We start from the raw sequence: 19,168 nt of genomic DNA, 5'->3' as shown, positions 1-19,168 counted from the left end.
AGAAGTGGTAAATATGGGCAGAAACCAGGAACAAAGCAGCAAGCTGTATTCTGAAAGAAGTGCTGCATCTAACTCACACAAGGTTTGCTCATGCACAGAATAATTGCAAAAGAGAGTGGGTCACAAGCAAAAGGCCTCAAAGACAAAAAAAAAAAAAAAAAAAAAAAAAAAAAAAAAAAAAAAAAAGGAGGAAAGAAAAGAAACTGAAACCTTCCCTGTATGTATTATGACAGTTCATGAGTTCATGGGAACTGGCTAAGACAGCTGCACTCTGTGGCAAACACCAGGAGCACTGCCAGAAGAACTACGCCAGCTGCAGGTCTCCCACCTCACTTTTTGTTGACAAAAGCTCATCTTCTTCCCCTACTATTGGAGGAATTCCCATAAAGTGAAGGTCCACATCACACAAGATATTGCCAGTTGCTTTTGTGAATTATCTTTGTCTGAACCACGAGTGCTATCTTTGACCATATAGACACAGGAGAGCTAGAACTGCAAAGCAGAATTTTGAATTTAAAGATGTAGCCAAATATCTGGTAAACTCAAGCTAGTAAATTTGTAGTGGCAGCAGGATGTGGTAGGAGAATTTAATATTTCTTTATCTGTTCTGTCTGTATAATGGAAATTAAGCTTCCTTTGTGTGCTAAGAAAACATGGTGAAAACCATAGCTGCCAGCTTCCCTCTCACGGAGGAGGATTATTAATTGTTCACTGAAGGAGAAAAAACCAACAATGGTAACAACCACGGAGATAGGGCACTGACTGCCTCCCCTCTCAGCTGGAGGGGGTCATGTGAAGATAAAGACCAAACTTGGAGAAGAATTAAATGGAGGTGGGGGAAACAGGGAGGGCAGTGAAGCGCATACTGGCTGTGGGGCAATGCTTCACTGCTAGAAGTAATTCAGCTTGATATTTCACTTACCACTCTAACCTTTTAGCCACACCCTATGGAGCACTACAGGCTGACTTCAGCTGCAGTTTCATGGCTCTATAGCTCATGTTCATCCCTCTCAGCCTTGAAATGAGGGATCTTACATAAAGTACATAATGTATCCAGAGCTTAAAGCAAGTACATCTCTCTTCCTAAGATATATTATCATTTATGTATATCCTCCACAACCAAACATAGAGGTTCTTCATATTTACCAAAATACAGGGATGCTTCTTATTTCCTCCTCTGCTTATACCCATATGAACATACATAGGTTTTATTTAGACACACATTTGTCTAAATCAAGTGCTCAGCCTTTTCTCTATAGGACACAGAGTATTAGAAAAATTTAAATCAGGTCTTCCCTTTCACTGTGGGAGAAGTGGCTTGTGTAGGTGGCAGGATTGACTGACAGCTGTGTGGCAGCTCTGTGAGCCTGTGTGCTTATGATTGTGTTGTGTGGGAAATAAGAATATATGGCTGTATATTGTAGGTCTTCACGGGCATAAAGAGATAGTGAAAGGAATGATGAGTTGAAGCAATGAAATCATTCTAAGAACAGTGAAGAGTGCTGTCATTTTTATCTTGTGGGAATGTGAAAGGTTTACATCCCACACTCGCATGCCTTCCCCTCCCCTCTGACAGGTTCATGGTTATAGTGGAATGCACCTGTAGGAGGATCTGCTTGTAGCAGAGGGGCAATCCCAAGCAGATGCACCAACAGGGAACTCGCAGCATCAAGGCAGATACCTTGAACTGGTCTCTGTAACAGACAAGGAACCAGGAGAGACAACAGAGCACTGAGATGCCATAACCATCAGGGTCTTCATATCTAAGAAAAGGCGAGAAGCTCCATTTTCTTCTGGTATTATATTTTATTGAGTACATAACATCTAGTTAAAAGGAGCAGGATTTTAGGATGTTAATCAAGGGCTAGAGAGAATCGGGTGTAATTTCTTGTCCTGCATATTGACTGTATGATCACTGACAGAGTAAGGTGGACTTTAAGAATGTAAATATTAAAAAAAAAGGGAGAAAATTCAGCTTGTCTGATTAGATATTTACATATCCATTAGCACCTATGCTTTTAGTAGTAAAAAAAAGTTTTGCTACACATGCCTGTAGGTTTCTTTGGGCAACTGCACACTTTTCTCATCTGTAAGCACTACTCATGCTGTTTGGGATTGTCATAGTAAGAATTTGTGCTTGTAAGTCTACTCAGATTCCTAGTCAAATTGCACACCTGCTAAAAAAAACAGAGCAGTTATGGAGGTTTCACACAGTGGCTTCATCCTTTTCACAGTGGCTCAACAAGTGATGCTAGTGAGCCCAGTAAGTGATCTGGCTGTACCACACAACTATTGTGTTTAGAATGAAACAAGGTACTGCGTTTCCAGCCCTTCTACCAGCCTAATTCCCCAAAGGAACATTTCCATGTCATAAAGAATTGATCTTCATAGCTTCAGCTTTTGTACTCCAGAGCTTGAGTGGGATCAGACAGGCTTGTGCAGTAATTGCGTAAGGAAGACCTAGGGATTATCCTTTGCTGTCACTGTGCCAGAAAAAAAAATGCCACACCCTTTTATTTCCACATTACTATGGATATCTAGAAATCATTTGCCAAAGAACACCTGAAGATCTCTCCAATTCTCTTGTTTATAACCCTCAAACTACTTTCACAGCTCTGTTATTCAGCCACATTGACAGCTTCTCTGCTTAGTGACCACAAAATTTTCTGCTGGGTAATGCAAAACCACTGTGCTGTCTGCACTGGTGGGTCTTGTTACAGTGAGCAAGAGATTGGCAGTGCCAAGCAGCTGATAGGACACTGCAGTCAATTGTTATCAGCAGGATGACTCTTCACAATTTTTGTAAACTCTATTTTAAGGTACACAATGACTGATACTAAATACTCCAGCACTATCAATGTGCTAAAAGCAATCCTCAAGAAGGTTCTCATTCTAAGAAAAGACTGAAGTGGCTCACTGTACAATAAAAGTGGGATAGGTTGGTCCTAAAATATTTCAAAACTAAGTTGTGTGAAAATCATTGCAAATTTAATTCAATCTAAGTCTTTCTCTCAATTGTACAAGGATTTCATTTATAACACACTTACAGTGTTTAATGGACACTGATAGCTTTAAGAAATAAGCTGGTCTTAGGTGAAGACTTTATCTTCTTAAGAAAAAGAAGTAAGAACTCTTATTTTTAAACTACATACAAATAATTAAATCAATATATTATCTTATAGATACTTTCCAAGGGAAGTCTTCCATTTTAAGAATACAGTACAAAATCAAGTTATAGGTTGGTACCTGTCCATCTGTCCCAATGGTGCCTCCACAATCTGTGAGGAGCTCGGACATGTCATAGTAGCTAACAAACTCCCATAAACAGGCTTCTAGATTCAAATTTCGGTAGAAGCGTAAGGTATTGAAGCCTCTAATTGTTGGGCTGTACTGGTAGGGAATGGTATCTCCAATCACATCTGGATTTTTGGTAGCGTCAGTCAGGAAACCATGGTGGGTCTTCACTTCTGTGTAATCCAACAAGTTGGAGCACTTATGGTTTCCAACCCTAGTTCCATCAGGGCTAAGTGTCAGCTCAAAATTGGAGAGCTCTCTTGTAGAAATAACAGGCAGCATGCCTAAAAAACATTAATTTATAGAACTATCACTATATTTCAGTGGTCAGAGTTCATTAATCTAGCCCCAAACTCTCAAATGCCAAAGATCTTACAAAATACTTCTGTATTCGGAACTCACGGTAATAAACGTAATTCAGAATTCAAAGAAAGATGATATACTGTGTATGAGAATATTATACCTTTGTATATGAAATACCAAATAGAATATTTTTAAATCTCCAATATATTTCTCATTCAGATTTTTGAGTGAATTTTACAGAAGCATGTAGTAATTAAAAGTCTTCATATGTTTTTTTAATATATATATATATTTTTTTGGTATAAGTATGGGCTTCAAAGGAATTTTACTAAATGTAGGTCTAGCCCAATTTATGTAAACTATGAAATTAATATGAAAACCCTTAATCTTCACATCAAAGACTATGAATCAATGCAGTATCTTATACATCTTGTTGCAAACTATACTTGTACATTCATGACACTTTTCTCTGTTCCATGTGTTAAAAGATTATATCATGATTTTATGTATGAAAAATAATATGACTGATAGATTAGCTCAAATAACAGCACATTGTATGACTCCTCTCAACTCCACAGCTGATTTTGTCATACCATCAATATGTGGCATCGTGACTGTCAGTTTGATGAGATTGGCATAAGCTGGATCCTCTGGGCCAGTATAGCGCAATTTGGCAGAGAATGGTTCTGCTCCAACTACTCCTGACATACGAGGTTGACAGAGACCTAATGAAAAAAAAAGAGAAAGTAACTTTACTTTAAGTCTAGAGGAAATAATCCATACTTTGCCTTGCATTAATTTTAAACCATTTTTTTTCAAAACATACATGTTTCTAAAACAAGGAGAATTTTCTGGAATGACAAGTAAATGTTTTGGGCAGCATTTATCAGAGATTTGAATAGGAATTTATGTAAAAGAATTAAAACAGAAATCATTCATGATCAACTGGATCACATTTCCAGAACCCGGTGATGACTCTGCACCTGAAAATTTTCAGTTACACGTTGCAACTATACATGCAGAGTAAGTGTCAGGTACCATACAAAGGTGCTCAGAGGCATATGCATATTCCTTCCTTCCTTCCCAAAAACAAAGTTTTATGGATGATACCTGATCAGTATTCAACTGCTTTTGGCATATTCATGACTTCATAGGACTCTATAAGGACTCTATAAGCCTCCCTTTCCATAACTGACCAAAAAGTAGTTAGAATAATAGTGTCATAAACTAATTTTGGTTAGAAATATTCTCTAGAAATACTGTGTTCAGAATGGGGCCAACTTCAAAGCCAGATCAGGTTGCTCAGGGCCTAGTCCAGTAGGTTTTGAATTTCTCCAATGCTGTAGAATCTGTAACTTTTGTCATTCCAGGCTTAGTTTAACCTGTTCCAGGATTAGTCCTGGTTTATAGGACCAACAGATTAAGATTGCAAATGTATGATCAGAGATAAATGAAACTTCCAGATCATGTTGTACACAATCCTCAGAATTGTTGACTTTCACATCATAAGTTAGCTAAGATACTAGAAGTAATATATGCATGACAGTTCACTGTTGAGTCCGTGCTAATTAGCTCTGCTAGTTTGTCGTGTGTAATCCAAGTCATGCATTATAAGGCTAATGTAGCCAGGCTGTTTTACATAACCAAACTAGCTCACCCAGCACAAGGCTGTCTGTCTTTAAAATCACTACACTGCATCTTGTAGACAATGCCCTTACTTAGACAGAGTCCTTTTTAGTGTGTAGGTTTCTTGATAATGCAAACAAAGGTGACTTTAACCTACAGCCAAAAAGTGAAATAAAGGAAGGAGGTAAATAGCAATTCCATTCATTAAGATCCCTAAAGCCCTAATTTAGGAGAAAACTAAATGTTTTAACTAAAATATTTAATTGCAAATGCCAGGGAAATTAAAATGATATTACAAATGAACAATCACATAATTTATTATCTACTGTAAGATCCTACAGGAAAGAGTGGACTTAACACAGCTACAAAGCCAGCAGAGATGACACAAATAATACAAAGGGCCTGCAGAGAGGTAATAATAATCAGTGTTTTGTAATTCACCTTGATTATGGACAATTAAGCATTCACCAGATTATACAGTAAAAAAAAAAAAGTCTCTGAGATTTCTATGACAAAACAGCATATGCTATCAGACTGTACTCATATCCTTATCAGTTCCACACCTCTGCTTCACAATCTTATTCTGTACAAGTTTCATGGAAAGTGCTGGCTGGGCAAAGGAGGTAGATTACAGTACCTCTGCTGGCTGAGAGGACGCAGCATTAATTCAATATTTATTAGGTATCAGAGAATCAGATAGAGAGAGACAAAGACAGCATTAGAGAAAGAAGGTTGAATATTATGAATATATCAACCACAGGTCCTGTTATTTGACACCAGTTGTTTTAGTCCTTAGTCAAGGAATAAACTCATTCTCAGGTGTCCAGTTAGGCTTGAATGCCAAATGAAGCTTTTCTTCTGGCTAGGCATTCAAAGTAGTGCTCCCATGTGGATTCTCCAATGTCTAATAGGAAATGAGATGTACTGCAAGATTATTACAGTTGAATTCAAAAGACAACAAAACCCAGGTTTCATGAATTCCAATGCCTGGTAAATACTGTTCTTCAGAATATAAAAATTCATTAAGTGAATAAATATTTAAAGGTTACTAGCAAAGATGAAAACCATTTCCTTCTATGAACTTTTTTTGCCATGCTAAGATATCTTTTGCACTGCTTCTACGAACAACAAAAGAAAAGGTGAGGCTGTAGTGTTAAAACACCTATCATGAAATTTGATTTTGTTAGAATGGAATTTTGGATCCAAAAGTGTCCTAGGGATTTTGCAATAGGTGATGATATCTTACCTTCTGATGTGCTTATAGTTACAATAGGGCTCATAAGTTCAAGACCCTCATTTCCATCTGAATTCACAGCACGAGCAGCACACTGGACACGAGAGCCAGCTTGAAAGTAAATGGAGTCGAGTGTGATCATCTTGGATGAAGTGAAGAAGGTATCAAAGTCGACCTCCTTCATAGGACTAGTCACACCATCAGGACCAGTGGGTGCACTCACAAGCCACCGGTATTGTGTCAAGGTGTTATTGATGTTTTCACTGGCACATATTGAACCAGTCTTATCAAAGTCTTCATATTTAGGATTGCAAGCCTGCAGAACAGGGCAGATATGTAACAATTTATTTGCTTCATGGAAAAGGAATTTTAATTTATCAAGAGTCACAAAACTCAACAACGTGGAACTGATAACTTCACTAAAGCTCTTGAGTAATTAACTTATTTCGACAGTGATGCTTTTAGCACTGTTAAAGTAGATTAAAAAGCAGGTCTAACTATGCTTATTGAAATAAAAGACTATTATTTTAAATTACAGTTTATGGGTGAAAAATTAACACAGTTATGAAAGCTCAAACTATACTTACATCTGCTGCTTTAACTTGAATGTCACCCTTTGATCTAATTCTGCAAATACAGATAGACCAAAAACTTCCTCAATGCATATGGATATTCATGACAGCATTTGATTGTAAAATTGTGATGAAAGAAGCTTGTAGTATTCCAGCAAACAGTATTCATTTTTCAGTTTGTGACATTTACTGAAAACAATGGCCCATTGGTTATCTCAAGTGATTTTAACCTTACAAATTAAGGTTTTAATTTAATTTATTTTATTTTAAGGTAAATAGGAAAGTAGGATGATACAATCGTAGACATTGTGCAAGTATGAAATTTGTTCTTAGTGAGAAACAAATGAAACATCTTTCTATGCTTTTTGTCCCCCTAAAAATTGATTTGCTATCCAGACAAATTATATTATCTTTTAGGACTGTCCTAGCTTAAACTCATGTGTGACTCACAACAAAGTGATTGATAATTACTGTCTAAAATTCAACTGATCCTTTAAACAAAATCCATATACTTATTTTGATCCATCTTTCCACAGAGATACTTACTGTAATACAGATGACAGGATAGCCAGCTACAGGACTTGTTCTGTCTTTGGCTCTAGAAGTATCATCATATATCAAAAGGGAGGCAACTTGAGGGACAGAGGGAAAGGTGACATCTGCCATGCTGTTCATTTCTTCAATATAAACAATGGCCTTCGCTGCCTGATAATGAAAAGGCAGAAAAAGTTATCTGTGAACTTTTAAGCAAATAAGAGAATTCAAGCTGGACCTTGAGAAGAAAAAAAGATCATTCCTAGCTTTTGAAACACTCTCAAGGTAAGTTCTAAAACCTTAGCTGGATGAGTTATTGCAGGAGGGTCAAGGCACTGCAAAGTATATTGCAGACTATAAAACCAAGAGCTAAAATGATTTATATATATATATAATTTTTTTCATTTTCCACAACACTGAGGGTAGCAGACCATTTAACCTCTTGTGTTGCAGCTTTCTTGAAGCACTTCAGTATTCTGATAGAACTCTGATGTACACTGTTGTTCTTCAACTGCCTGGTAAAAACATGGTGTTTGACATCAGCAAAGGTGTCTGTTGACAGTAATCTCTGCTGTCTGGCTGCCTGGAGTCAGACTATATATGTGATATAGATGAAGGGACTGAAGAGTTAGAAGAACACTTTTTGGAGAATCAGAGGGATATGCTGTTTATATTAAAAGCATGCATGATAGAATGCTAACTAACAAGAATGTGTGGCTACTTCATTTCACATAGCAACAACATAGCTTTGACAGCAGAAGCTATATTTCACCTGACTGCTCTTTTTACAGCATGGGGATATATTATTGCCAGCTAGTGTTTCCTAGAGGACATCAGGTTTCATTCAGGCTAATCTGAAGAAGAGAATCTATCTGGAAAGATGTCTTGAAGACTTCTGTTCCACATAGGCTCTTGTCTCTATATTCCCATGAACCCTATTGACATAGCAAAAAAATGTTTTGGGTAGGTGCTACAATGTCACCCAGAGTGATCCTCTTTGTCTTCTAAACTACAAGCCAAGATGGCATGCATAAATATTAAAATAATAATAAAGCTATAAGACAGAAAGCAAGGTCTTTTTACCGGATTTTGCTGTTGAGGACTTTGCATCAGTTTGTTACCTGTATTTCAGCAACCATGTTCTCATCAGGCTTCAGGTGAACAGTGAAGGCTTCTCTCATCTCCCTAACTCCATCATAGAGAACTTCAATTTCCACAAAGTGCTGTGTTTCACCCTCCTTAAACTCAATTTCTAAAAACATAATGAGACACCTAAAAATAAATCTGATGTTCATAACAATCTAATTTTAGATCCAGCCACGAGAGACAGCAGTTAATACCCACTTTTCAAATTAAAGATGTTTATGTTCTCTTAAACCCACAGATGTCCCCAGACCTATGTAGAAACCCTGCAGATCATAGATCTTTCTCAAAGGCTTTTGGGCAGAGACACAGATCCTTTTGTTCTGCAGTAGCACATTTCCCTTCAAATCTTTGGTCCCATGCACTGTTGGTGCACAGCACAGAGAGGGGACAATCAAAGGGCTGGAGCATCTCTCCTACAAAAAGGCTGAGGGAGTTGTTCAGCCTGGAGAAGAAAAGGTTCCAGGGAGACCTTCCAGTAACCAAGGTTTGCCTACAGGACAGTTGGGGAGGGACTCTTTGTCAGGGAGTGTGGTGATAGAACAAAGAGTAATGGCTTTAAACTAAAAAAGGGTAGACTTAGATTAGATATTAGGAAGAAATGCTTTACTCTGAGGATGGTGAGGCACTGGCACAGGTTGCCCAGAGAAATAGCAGATACTCCATCCTTGGAAGTGTTTAAGGCCAAGTTGGATGGCACTTTGAGCAACCTGGTCCAGTGGTAGGTGTCCCTGCCCATGTCAGGGGGTTGGAATTACATGATCTTTGAGGTCCCTTCCAATCCAAACCATTATATGACATTAAAAATTCCCATGGCTTTCAGAAGGAAAGAGCAAGACACTGAAATGATGGAGACAAAGTGACTAGAGTTATCAATATCCAGGCTGATAATTTTCTAATTGCTCATGATTTTTCTCTGCATATATCAGTAGTAGGAAACGCCTCTCCTGTGGAATTTGGAGATAGCTCAATGTTGTTGCTGGATGTTCAGAAATAAGTCTTATCCTTCAGCTGGGTTGGACAACAAAATAACTTATCCAAGACTGTGAAAACACTCCAGAATGAAAGATTGGTCTTAAAACACAGATTAGTATCATGTATTATAACAAACTTTAAAAGACAAAAAATCTGTAGTGCTACAAACTCTATTAATCATTCACCAAACCACATAGGTGGGCTACTAACAGAAAGAAGTTAATCAGCTAAGAAATTTCTCATTCTCTTTCACAGCTTTTCTCCTCATTCATCACTACTGAGGAGCAGTGGGCAGTGAATTGCAGAGGTATAGGAAGAAAGTTTAATTATTATGAAAGTTGAACAATAAACAGAAATAAATTAATTCCGAGATACAGCAATAAGCCATTAACTTATCGAGTTGCTTGAAACAACTCCACAGTCATATCCTATAATAGATGCTTCTGCAGAGTAATGGTAATACACTTTGCAAATATTCCTAAAATGGCTCTCACTCTTCTCCCACATTTACTCAGCTACAGATGTTTTCAAAGGAGTGGCAATTATTTTGTAAATATCTTCATGGATATCTAGCTTCCCAAGAGCAATCTGATACTTGCTTACCACATGGGATCACATCGATCACAGAATCACAGAATCACAGAATTTTCTAGGTTGGAAGAGACCTCAAGGTCATCGAGTCCAACCTCCAACCTAACGCTAACAGCCCTCCACTAAACCATATCCCTAAGCTGTACATCTAAGCGTCTTTTGAAGACTTCCAGGGATGGTGACGATATTGAATGATGAATAGTATCCTTTTCATGAAGTTATTTCACCCTTCAAGCATTATACAATAATGTTAATAATAATAACTAATAATCATAGAATCATAGAAATAACAATCCTACAAATAGTAGGATGTATCTGAGTGACCCTACCTTCTGATATAGGGTGATAGTCTTCTCCAGAAGTAGCAGATCCATCCTTTGTATGAACTCTCACAACAGAAACCTTGGAATTATCTCCCAGACGAAGCACTGGGATTTTTACAACTGCTACTTGTCTTGTGTCCTTTGGTTCACTCACACTAAATTTGGTCTCACCAAACTTAATAATAGCTTCTGTAATTAGAGGAAAATATGTTTAGAGCACACTAATGGTCTTCCAAAATGCAACAATAACAAAATAATTTCTTACTGTCTGCATCATCCTGAATCTTTATCAGGGTCTCATTTTGTTCACCAACAGAGGCACCAAAGGAAGAATCACTTCTTGGAGTGCCAAGAACCAGGCGTAGTTCTTCATCTTCTTCATGGTAAGTATCATCCATAAGCACCAGTGTGCAAGGCTTCTCAGTCTCACCTGCAATCATTCTGAAGGTAATATCACGCAGAACTTAGGTGTTCTTTGCTCTGCTACAGCACTTTTCTTCTATTACAGCACGATGTAATGCCTTTGCACGATGGATGCCTTTAAAATGCTGGCAAAGGCATCCACCTCACTATCTTGGCACTATACAATTTAATGAATGACAACAATAATAGAGAAAGCAGAATGAGTATTCATTACGTGTCTATGGAAGCTTCCTATTTAAATGGAATCCTCTGTTTTGAGATTTCTCTAAGTTTATATTTGGTACATCCACTTCACATGTATTGTTCTTTTTGTTTTATCTTCATACTACTTTTCAGTGACCTCCACACTGTGTGAAATACACAGTTCATATTTCAGAATTAAATACTTGCACAAGGAAACACAGTAATCGAAACTTTCAGTAATAATAATGGTAATTTTGTCCTGGAGTTTTTGAATTTCCAGAATTACTAACATTTCTGAGATAGTCTCCAATCTTGTGCACCTTCACTTTTATTATTCCATTTTAATGTCTTTAAAACTCCCACTGTTCCAAATGACAATGAATATCTCCTTAAAAATTCTCTGGAGTTGTAAAATGCTCAATTTGAGTACTCACAAATCCATGTATCTAACCTTACTAGATGTTCTGAGACTCTGGGAATAAGGCTTTGTTTTAAGCCTTCTACAAGAACACCAAGAGTTGTAACTGGTATGCAGGCTATCTGTCTCCCAGCATCAGACTCAGTGGGTTCATCATGAGGAGAATGATTTCTACATCCCTGGCAAATGGAACAGCACAGGATGTGAGAGAGACGAGGCCAATTTGCAGTAATTTTATAAATTGCATGAAAAAGTTATCAAGGTTCTTCAAGATGAAAGAACAGATTAGGATGCTGACTGCCTTCATTTACTGTGATGCTTTTACCCCTACAGAAAATAAATTATTCATTCAGAGAAAAAAGGAAATACAAAATATTCATCCGGCTCATTGTTTCAAGGCAAGCATGAATAAATACTGTACTGAAACTGATGCATTGTAAACAGGCCTAAGGAGCTTATGGAAACAAGATATGATGTTACCTGACCTCTTTGCTACCTCTCTTAATTGAGAAATACTAGGGTGACACTCAAAAGAAAAGGTAAAACTCACTTCCTGGGGGGCCTGAATCCATCAATCTTAACAAGTTGGACTCTTTCCTGGTTTCACAGAAGCAATGGCAAAGGCATGGAGTACATGCCAGCACTAACAGCCGAGGTCCATTCTAAATGAATGACTAAACAACTCACTTTTCTGAAAAGCTAAGATACGTGAAATATGAAGCTTGTCATTCCTGTGATAAGGGCATACAGAGGATTTCATACTGATGACAGAACTTGTTTAGAGCTTGTAAAAAATATGTGTGTGTAGACTTAGAAGACTGGAGGACTAAACTGTCTTCTGCACAAATAGAGGGAATCAGGCAGTATTCTTTCAAGGTAGTAACACCTGATTTATCTGTGTTTCATATCTGATGTGAGACATTAAACATTTGATGCTGACAAACTAGCTTAGGAAAGCTTCTCTGAAAAACAAACAAACAAAAAAAAACAACCCAACCAACCAAACAATAACAATAACAAAAAACAAACAAACAAACAAACAAAAACACAACAACAACAACAACAACAAAAACACAAAGCAACAAAAAATCTCAAACACAAATTAGAGTTGTATCCCTGTTAAAGGATCTACTACTAATTTCAGTGCAAGTTAAGTGTATTTTCCAGAAATCTGTCTAATAAATGGCAGAACTTCGGAAGTTTCCTGTAGGACAGCAGGTCTGTGCTTTTGTCACTGTGTTACTCTGAACCTGCTTTTGCTACCGTGGATCAAAAAGACCCTCATGCTTGATCTATATATAGATATGTCACTTTGATCCCTATTGATGATCCCTCTAGATCAGAACTGACACAAAAAGAGACTATTAATATCATCTGTATGCACTCTACACACTGTGTATGGAAAGATTTTGGTTTTCCAGAGTAGCCTTTTTGGCATTACTTTATAAGACACTTAAAATTAAATAAAACAAAAGAAAATAAAGTAACACAAAACAGTAGACTAGAGGCTTCTAAAATACGATCAAGAGCTTACCAGGAAGGAAGGTGACGATTGAACTGTCAGTATTAGGACGCTCCTCAAAGTCAATCATTACCTGAGCTGAACCTTGCCTTGTATAGCATCTCACAGTGGATGTGTATCGGATATCCCCACTTCTGTATATCATGGCAGAAATCTGTCCATCATTTTCATTGCCTACATATAAAGATTCTTTAAACTGCATCTTGGGCACTAGGCAGAAAAACATAAAAAGCACAGGTAAATTATAATTGGAGAAGTTAACACATCTTTGCCCCCACTACAAATTTTGTTGTGCTATATTGCACCAGCAGCTATTGCATAAGCAGCTAGCCAGCAAGTGATATAACAAACTCAAAGGTGTAGATTCATTGGCTTTGGTGTGATACAAAAGGACAAGTGTTATTTGTACATTGCAGTCATCCATCTCTTGTAAAAATGTGAAAAGGACAAGAAATCAACTCACAATCAGACACTGAGTCATTAATGAAGATGGTTGCCTTGCTGGGTTCTCCAAGGGCAGCATTCATAGGCATCCTTAACACAAGCTCAAACTTCTCAGTTCCTTCTAACACCGGCTGTCCAAGGTCATCCAGAATTACCACACGAAATGTCTGCATACTGACTCCAGGGGCAAAATCCAAATTACGACTGATGCCTACATAATCTACTCCAGCTACCAGTGGGAAAGGAATTAAAAAATATCAAATACATAAATAGCATTAATAAAATAAAAATATCTAACATATCTAACTTCAGGCAGTTAAATTTAGGTAAATATATTTTTTTATTTAAATGTAATTTTAATATTTGCCAAACATTGACAGTCACATAGAGCAAAAATATCTCTTGACCATCTAAGTTGGACTACACAATTTAATGGGTGGATATTAAGTCACTTTTTGTTTAGTGATACAAGTGTGATACAAGTGTGGTACTCCTGATACAATCAGGATTGAATCTATTCTTTTGTAAACTAAAAGTTATTCCAATAAAATCAATCAAGTTTGTTGGAAGTAAGAACTGAAAGTAAGCATAAAGATTTGAGAAAGACTCTGGAGATGAAGCAGCCTTTTGGAAAGAAATTTTGTATATAACAAAGTTGGTAGTTTTGAGACTAACATAAACAAGGAAGGAAAAAGGTCAGTGAGCTAAATGCAAGGAAGAAGTGCTATTCAAAGGAGAATGTGCTGTTCAAAACAAAAATGAATAGAAACCAAAAGAATCAAATTCTGCCCAGCCCGTGTCAGGTGGTGTTTGGTACCTTCTACAGTTAAAGACAGGTTTGGCTTGCTTTTATGTTTTGTTTTGTTTTGTTTTGTTTGCATAGAATCATAGAATCGTTGAGGTTGGAAAAGACCTCCAAGAACACCAACCAACCATTGTTTTGTTCGAAGCAAAGCAAGCCAACCCATAACAAACCAATGAGAAGGAATGGAACAAAACAAGATCCTGACTAAAATATGTCACTGTATATAAAAGCACAGCATTAACGGTGTCTAGGGCTTTAGTAAAAGACTGAGTTTTAACATTCATTTTTAGGGTGACTAAGTGGCAGCAGAGCTGTTGACTCAAAGATTTGAGGGAAACACTTTCATTGACATTAAAAAGGGGTTTGGAATTAGGTGAATTGACAAAATTTGGTGAGATCAAAGGTCGTCATCAGATGGACACTTGCCTAGGGTCCTTGATGCTCTAGCCAGGCCTAAGCCTGTAAGGCAGGATGCCAGGACTGGTCGCTCAGTGCATCAGATCAACTGCTTGACACTGCTGTGCTGTGTCAAGATCAAGGACCCAGTTCATGGCTTAACAGGCTTTCAACTATGTCAGATCTTTTAGGCTGTCACCAACAGACTAAAGAGCCTGAGGGCTGCGACAGCCTCAGTTTTCAGGTTTGTTTACTTGCTGCAGAATCAGGCTAAAATCCTGGCACAATGAATTAAGATTCTTACTATAAGGCAGTATTTCCCCTCCTTCTCCGGAAATAACTTCAATAGTCAGGGTTAAACAAAGACAGAAGATCATATAAAACAAGTTCATAAAAGAAATAATCATGTATTCTTAGACTTCATCATTTCCTTTTTTATGAGAAAGCATGCGGAAAGATTTTCTACAGGTGAATCTTTGGGTTTTCCACATTGCTCAAGTAACAGTAAAGTTTATACAACTTTACCTCACTGAAAATTAGTTGAATAGATGAACTCTACTGTCTACTTACACTTGGGATAAGCATATAAGCAAGGTTACTGGTCTTTTTGTGATGCCTTTATATGACCGTCTTAGTTTGAAACACTGTGGTTTGTGAAAATACTCTTAACATTTGTATTTGTATGTACTCTAACATCTGATTCTGCAAAGGTTCTGTCAAATCATCATTGAGCCACACAGCTGTAGCAATCCTCTTGCTGTACAGGATACTAGATAATTTCTCACTGTCTACAGTAAGAAGAGCAAAGTCTGTGTGCTGCCAGGGGTTAAAAGTCTGTGCCCAGAGTATGCTGTTGTGGCAACAATCAACTGCCTTTGTGGGACAGTGTTTTATATGAATATTTGAAGATATTTCTGTCAGTGTTGGTCCTCATGGTTCCTCCTGTTTCAGTTTCTTGCAGAGCAAACTCTGTAAGTACCTAATTTGTTCTAAGAAGAAAGATCTAAGAGAAAGACATGTATAAATTTCAGCTTATGTAGCTGAATCTATATCAGGTAAGACCAAATGTACTAGCACTTGTTGTTGAGATATATTATGAAACTAGACCAAAACAATTACTTACCTTCTGCAGTCATTAGTTCAGATTTGCGAGACCTTACTGTAACAGAAGCAGCTTTAGACAGATCGGTTCCAGTCCTCCAGACACGTACCTCAACATAGCCAGCACTCTCATCAACATAGTATTCATCATTTCCAAAGTAGAATGCTGGTTCTGGTGAAAAAAGAATAATATCTATCAGTGTTCCTTTACCTTATCTTGAAGGAAACAAAGGAAACATAACATTAGAGATATAACATATCTCTATAACATAACATATAACATAACATAACATAACATAACATAACATAACATAACATAACATAACATAACAGGTATAACATAACATAACATAACAGGTATAACATAACATAACATAACATTAGAGAATGGAGAGACTTTCACTCTTTAGTAACTGAAAAAAAAAAAAAAGAAGAAAAAGAAAAAAAAAACACCTTTGTTTTAAGCTTTAGACTTTTTCTCATGTACTTTTAGCTTAATTTAAAGTATTGCTTTGCCCATTTTAGGGTGGCAATTGTTATATCAGCATTGCGCTCTTTTTCTTGCCTCCTACACTTCCAATTTTGTGTGGCAGAAGGTAGGAATTTGTGTGCAAAAACAAATGCATTATCTCATTAAACTTACTTGATCTGGGTCCTGTGCACAAGCCAGAAAATTCCTTGCATTTTTCACTTTGGTGCAAACAGACAAAGGTGAATATAGATAATGAAAGCTTAACTAGAATGTTCTCACAGATTCCTGTTGTTAAAACCAGACTAAAACATGATATATAACTGGAGCTGCTTTTGGAAATGTTTTCCAGCTAACCAAAGGGGCAATGCTTAATTTTAGTTCCCCCACATCTAACATTTAAAACAAAATCAATCTTATTCCATGTAGACTGGAATGTGAATAGTCTTTTATCTTAATATTTAAGTTCCAGAGTTTATAAAGAAAGAAGAGCAAAAAGCAAAGGAGATTAAGCTTTATCCCACTTAACAGACATATTTTTTTATCTTCATTTTTCCTCCCTTCTTCAACTTTTCCACCCACAGCAATTTTACAAAGTAAACAGGATTGAAAACATAGACCAACTGCATCCTAGATGTAGCTCCCCTTTGCTAGCCTCTCCATTTCTATTTCAAACATATAAAAGTAATGTCACACAGAGCCAGTGCCTCACATTTTCTGTTGCACAGCAGAAATCATACCCACCTTCCCCAGTGGTTGGGATGTGATTTGAAGACCTACACAAATTCTCCTTCTATCTCATCATAATTTTGTTATCCTGCTTAGTGGGAATTTGTTACAAACATGAGGTTACAATACCACAAATAAGCTGGAAAACACCATACAGCACATGGCCAACTAGATTTGAATTGACAGAGATCATAGTGATTTAACCAGTGCTTTGTCAGTGGCACTATGAAATCATCAGGCATAGAAAAACAGGAAAAATTCAAAGGAAATGACAGGAAAAGTTTATGGATCTACAGAGCTATGCTGAGCATACAGAAAAGGTACAGGTTACCCAAAGGTTATACAAAATCTTAATGGTAGGGGAAAATTTGTCCCATCACTTCCTTGACTCAGTCAAATTCCCCTATTATAAGAATGTTGCAAAACCTTCTATTACAGCAGAACAAATACTTTGGAAATGAGGAAGCTGCTTTTGCCTACAACTGAGCTCAATAAAATACATTGTGAATACATTTTGTCATGAAATTTATGGAGAGGCCTATCAGATAATCAGAGAGAAAAAAATACCTATGTTTTCCTGAAGTGCTTGAGGATAATCTGACTGACTACACAGCATATGACAACAATTTCCTCTGTGATAGATTGCTTATTTCTTTTTATCGAAAACTGAACAATGTAGGATGGGATTTTAATTAAAACTAACCAGACATAATATAAAGCAGTTACTAAGTTGTTAATAAGCCAGAGCTTCATCTGAAAAGGCAACAGTTCCTAAGTATTTTGTAATTGCATGCAAGAATTAAATTAGAAGTTTTGAGAAAAATATTTTTTTTTCTTCTGATTGCAGGATTTTTCCTGTATTTCATAATCAACAAAATAAATGATTAGAAACAAAGCAAACAAACAAAACCCTTAGTAGTCCACATTAGTGGAAACAAAGGCAGCTGCCTCTCTACTTATCTGGGAAAACTAGAACCATGGGTCGCAAAAAATTGATGGAACTGAATGTATTTACTGAATGATAGTGCAGATTCATGGACTTGCTTGAGCATTATCAAGGTCATCAACCTTTTCAGGATGAAAGACAAACCTGACAAATGTGTAGTTTTGGCAGATGAAAAGGCTTTCATTTCCACTTCAAACTTTTTATTCAGCATGATGTGTATTTAACTGTGTGTGTGTTTGTACGCACAGACACACACACATCCATCTTACATTATTTGCCTATAGAGATTGGGTTGTCAGTGATTGAATTTATAGTTGGGACTGTGAAGCTCTCATCTGAAACATTTTGAAGACTCAGGTGAATAGAATACACTCTCTGGATCTTCCTCTGTAACTGTTACTAACTTTGACAAGAGTTCTATTTACAGGGATATTTCAGACATACACTGACTTTATGTAATTCTCAGGATGGAGAGACTCAACCAACCTCTAGACATTTAAAAATACAGAACACCTACTAAGATCAAACAGTTATGAATATGCTAACAGTTAGAAAAGGTACTTAAAATATCATCACGTCTGATACATGTCATGTCTTACACAGATATTTTTAAAGATTAGTACACTTGAGTCTAATAATCCTCTTCTTTCTATAATGATGTCCTGGTAGTTCCAGAATTGATCTAGCCTCAGTCCCACCTTATTTTAATCACCTAAGTGAGAGGTACTCACGTTCACAGCCTTCTCGCTCTCAGTTTTCAGGGACAGACACAGGCAATTCCAGAAGGTTTGCCAGCATAATAAACATGCAGGAGGAGATGTGGAATGGAACACCCACCACAGTGAGTACAACCTGAGATCTAGAAGCATTCCCTTCTACTCAGTGATTATTCAGGAAGCCTACATGACCAAACTCAAACCAGATGGAAGATGTAAAAGAAAATGTTTTTGGTTTATTTTAATGTTATCCTAATGATTTATTTACTTATTTATTTTTTACTGCTGCTGAAAAAGAATCCTCGTGCACTGTGTATTCATGTAGTCACAGACAAACATAAAAATGCCTAAATCCTAAATCAGGTAGCCTTGTATTCCAGTCTGTTTTTCACACTTTTTGAGGCATGTATCTTCAATGAAA

At 37.0% G+C, this 19,168-nt stretch overlaps 1 protein-coding gene across 1 annotated transcript in view; it reads right to left on the bottom strand.

Moving 5' to 3' along the window:
• The window catches only part of FREM2 (FRAS1 related extracellular matrix 2), a gene marked incomplete at its 5' end in the record, with an annotated part of 126,421 nt that overhangs the window by 21,629 nt on the left and 85,624 nt on the right, over positions 1-19,168 (bottom strand). Inside the window, 10 exons of the mRNA XM_084506453.1 lie at positions 3,247-3,578; positions 4,191-4,322; positions 6,470-6,773; positions 7,576-7,734; positions 8,685-8,815; positions 10,602-10,784; positions 10,861-11,025; positions 13,154-13,351; positions 13,605-13,814; positions 15,910-16,059. Coding sequence (XP_084362579.1) covers positions 3,247-3,578; positions 4,191-4,322; positions 6,470-6,773; positions 7,576-7,734; positions 8,685-8,815; positions 10,602-10,784; positions 10,861-11,025; positions 13,154-13,351; positions 13,605-13,814; positions 15,910-16,059 — 1,964 coding nt within the window. The remainder of the gene's footprint in view (positions 1-3,246; positions 3,579-4,190; positions 4,323-6,469; positions 6,774-7,575; positions 7,735-8,684; positions 8,816-10,601; positions 10,785-10,860; positions 11,026-13,153; positions 13,352-13,604; positions 13,815-15,909; positions 16,060-19,168) is intronic.

This window comes from Aythya ferina (genome assembly GCF_964211825.1).
Source record: "Aythya ferina genome assembly, chromosome: 1".
Taxonomy (NCBI): Eukaryota; Metazoa; Chordata; class Aves; order Anseriformes; family Anatidae; genus Aythya; species Aythya ferina.
This window is presented reverse-complemented; position numbering and strand designations above follow the sequence as displayed.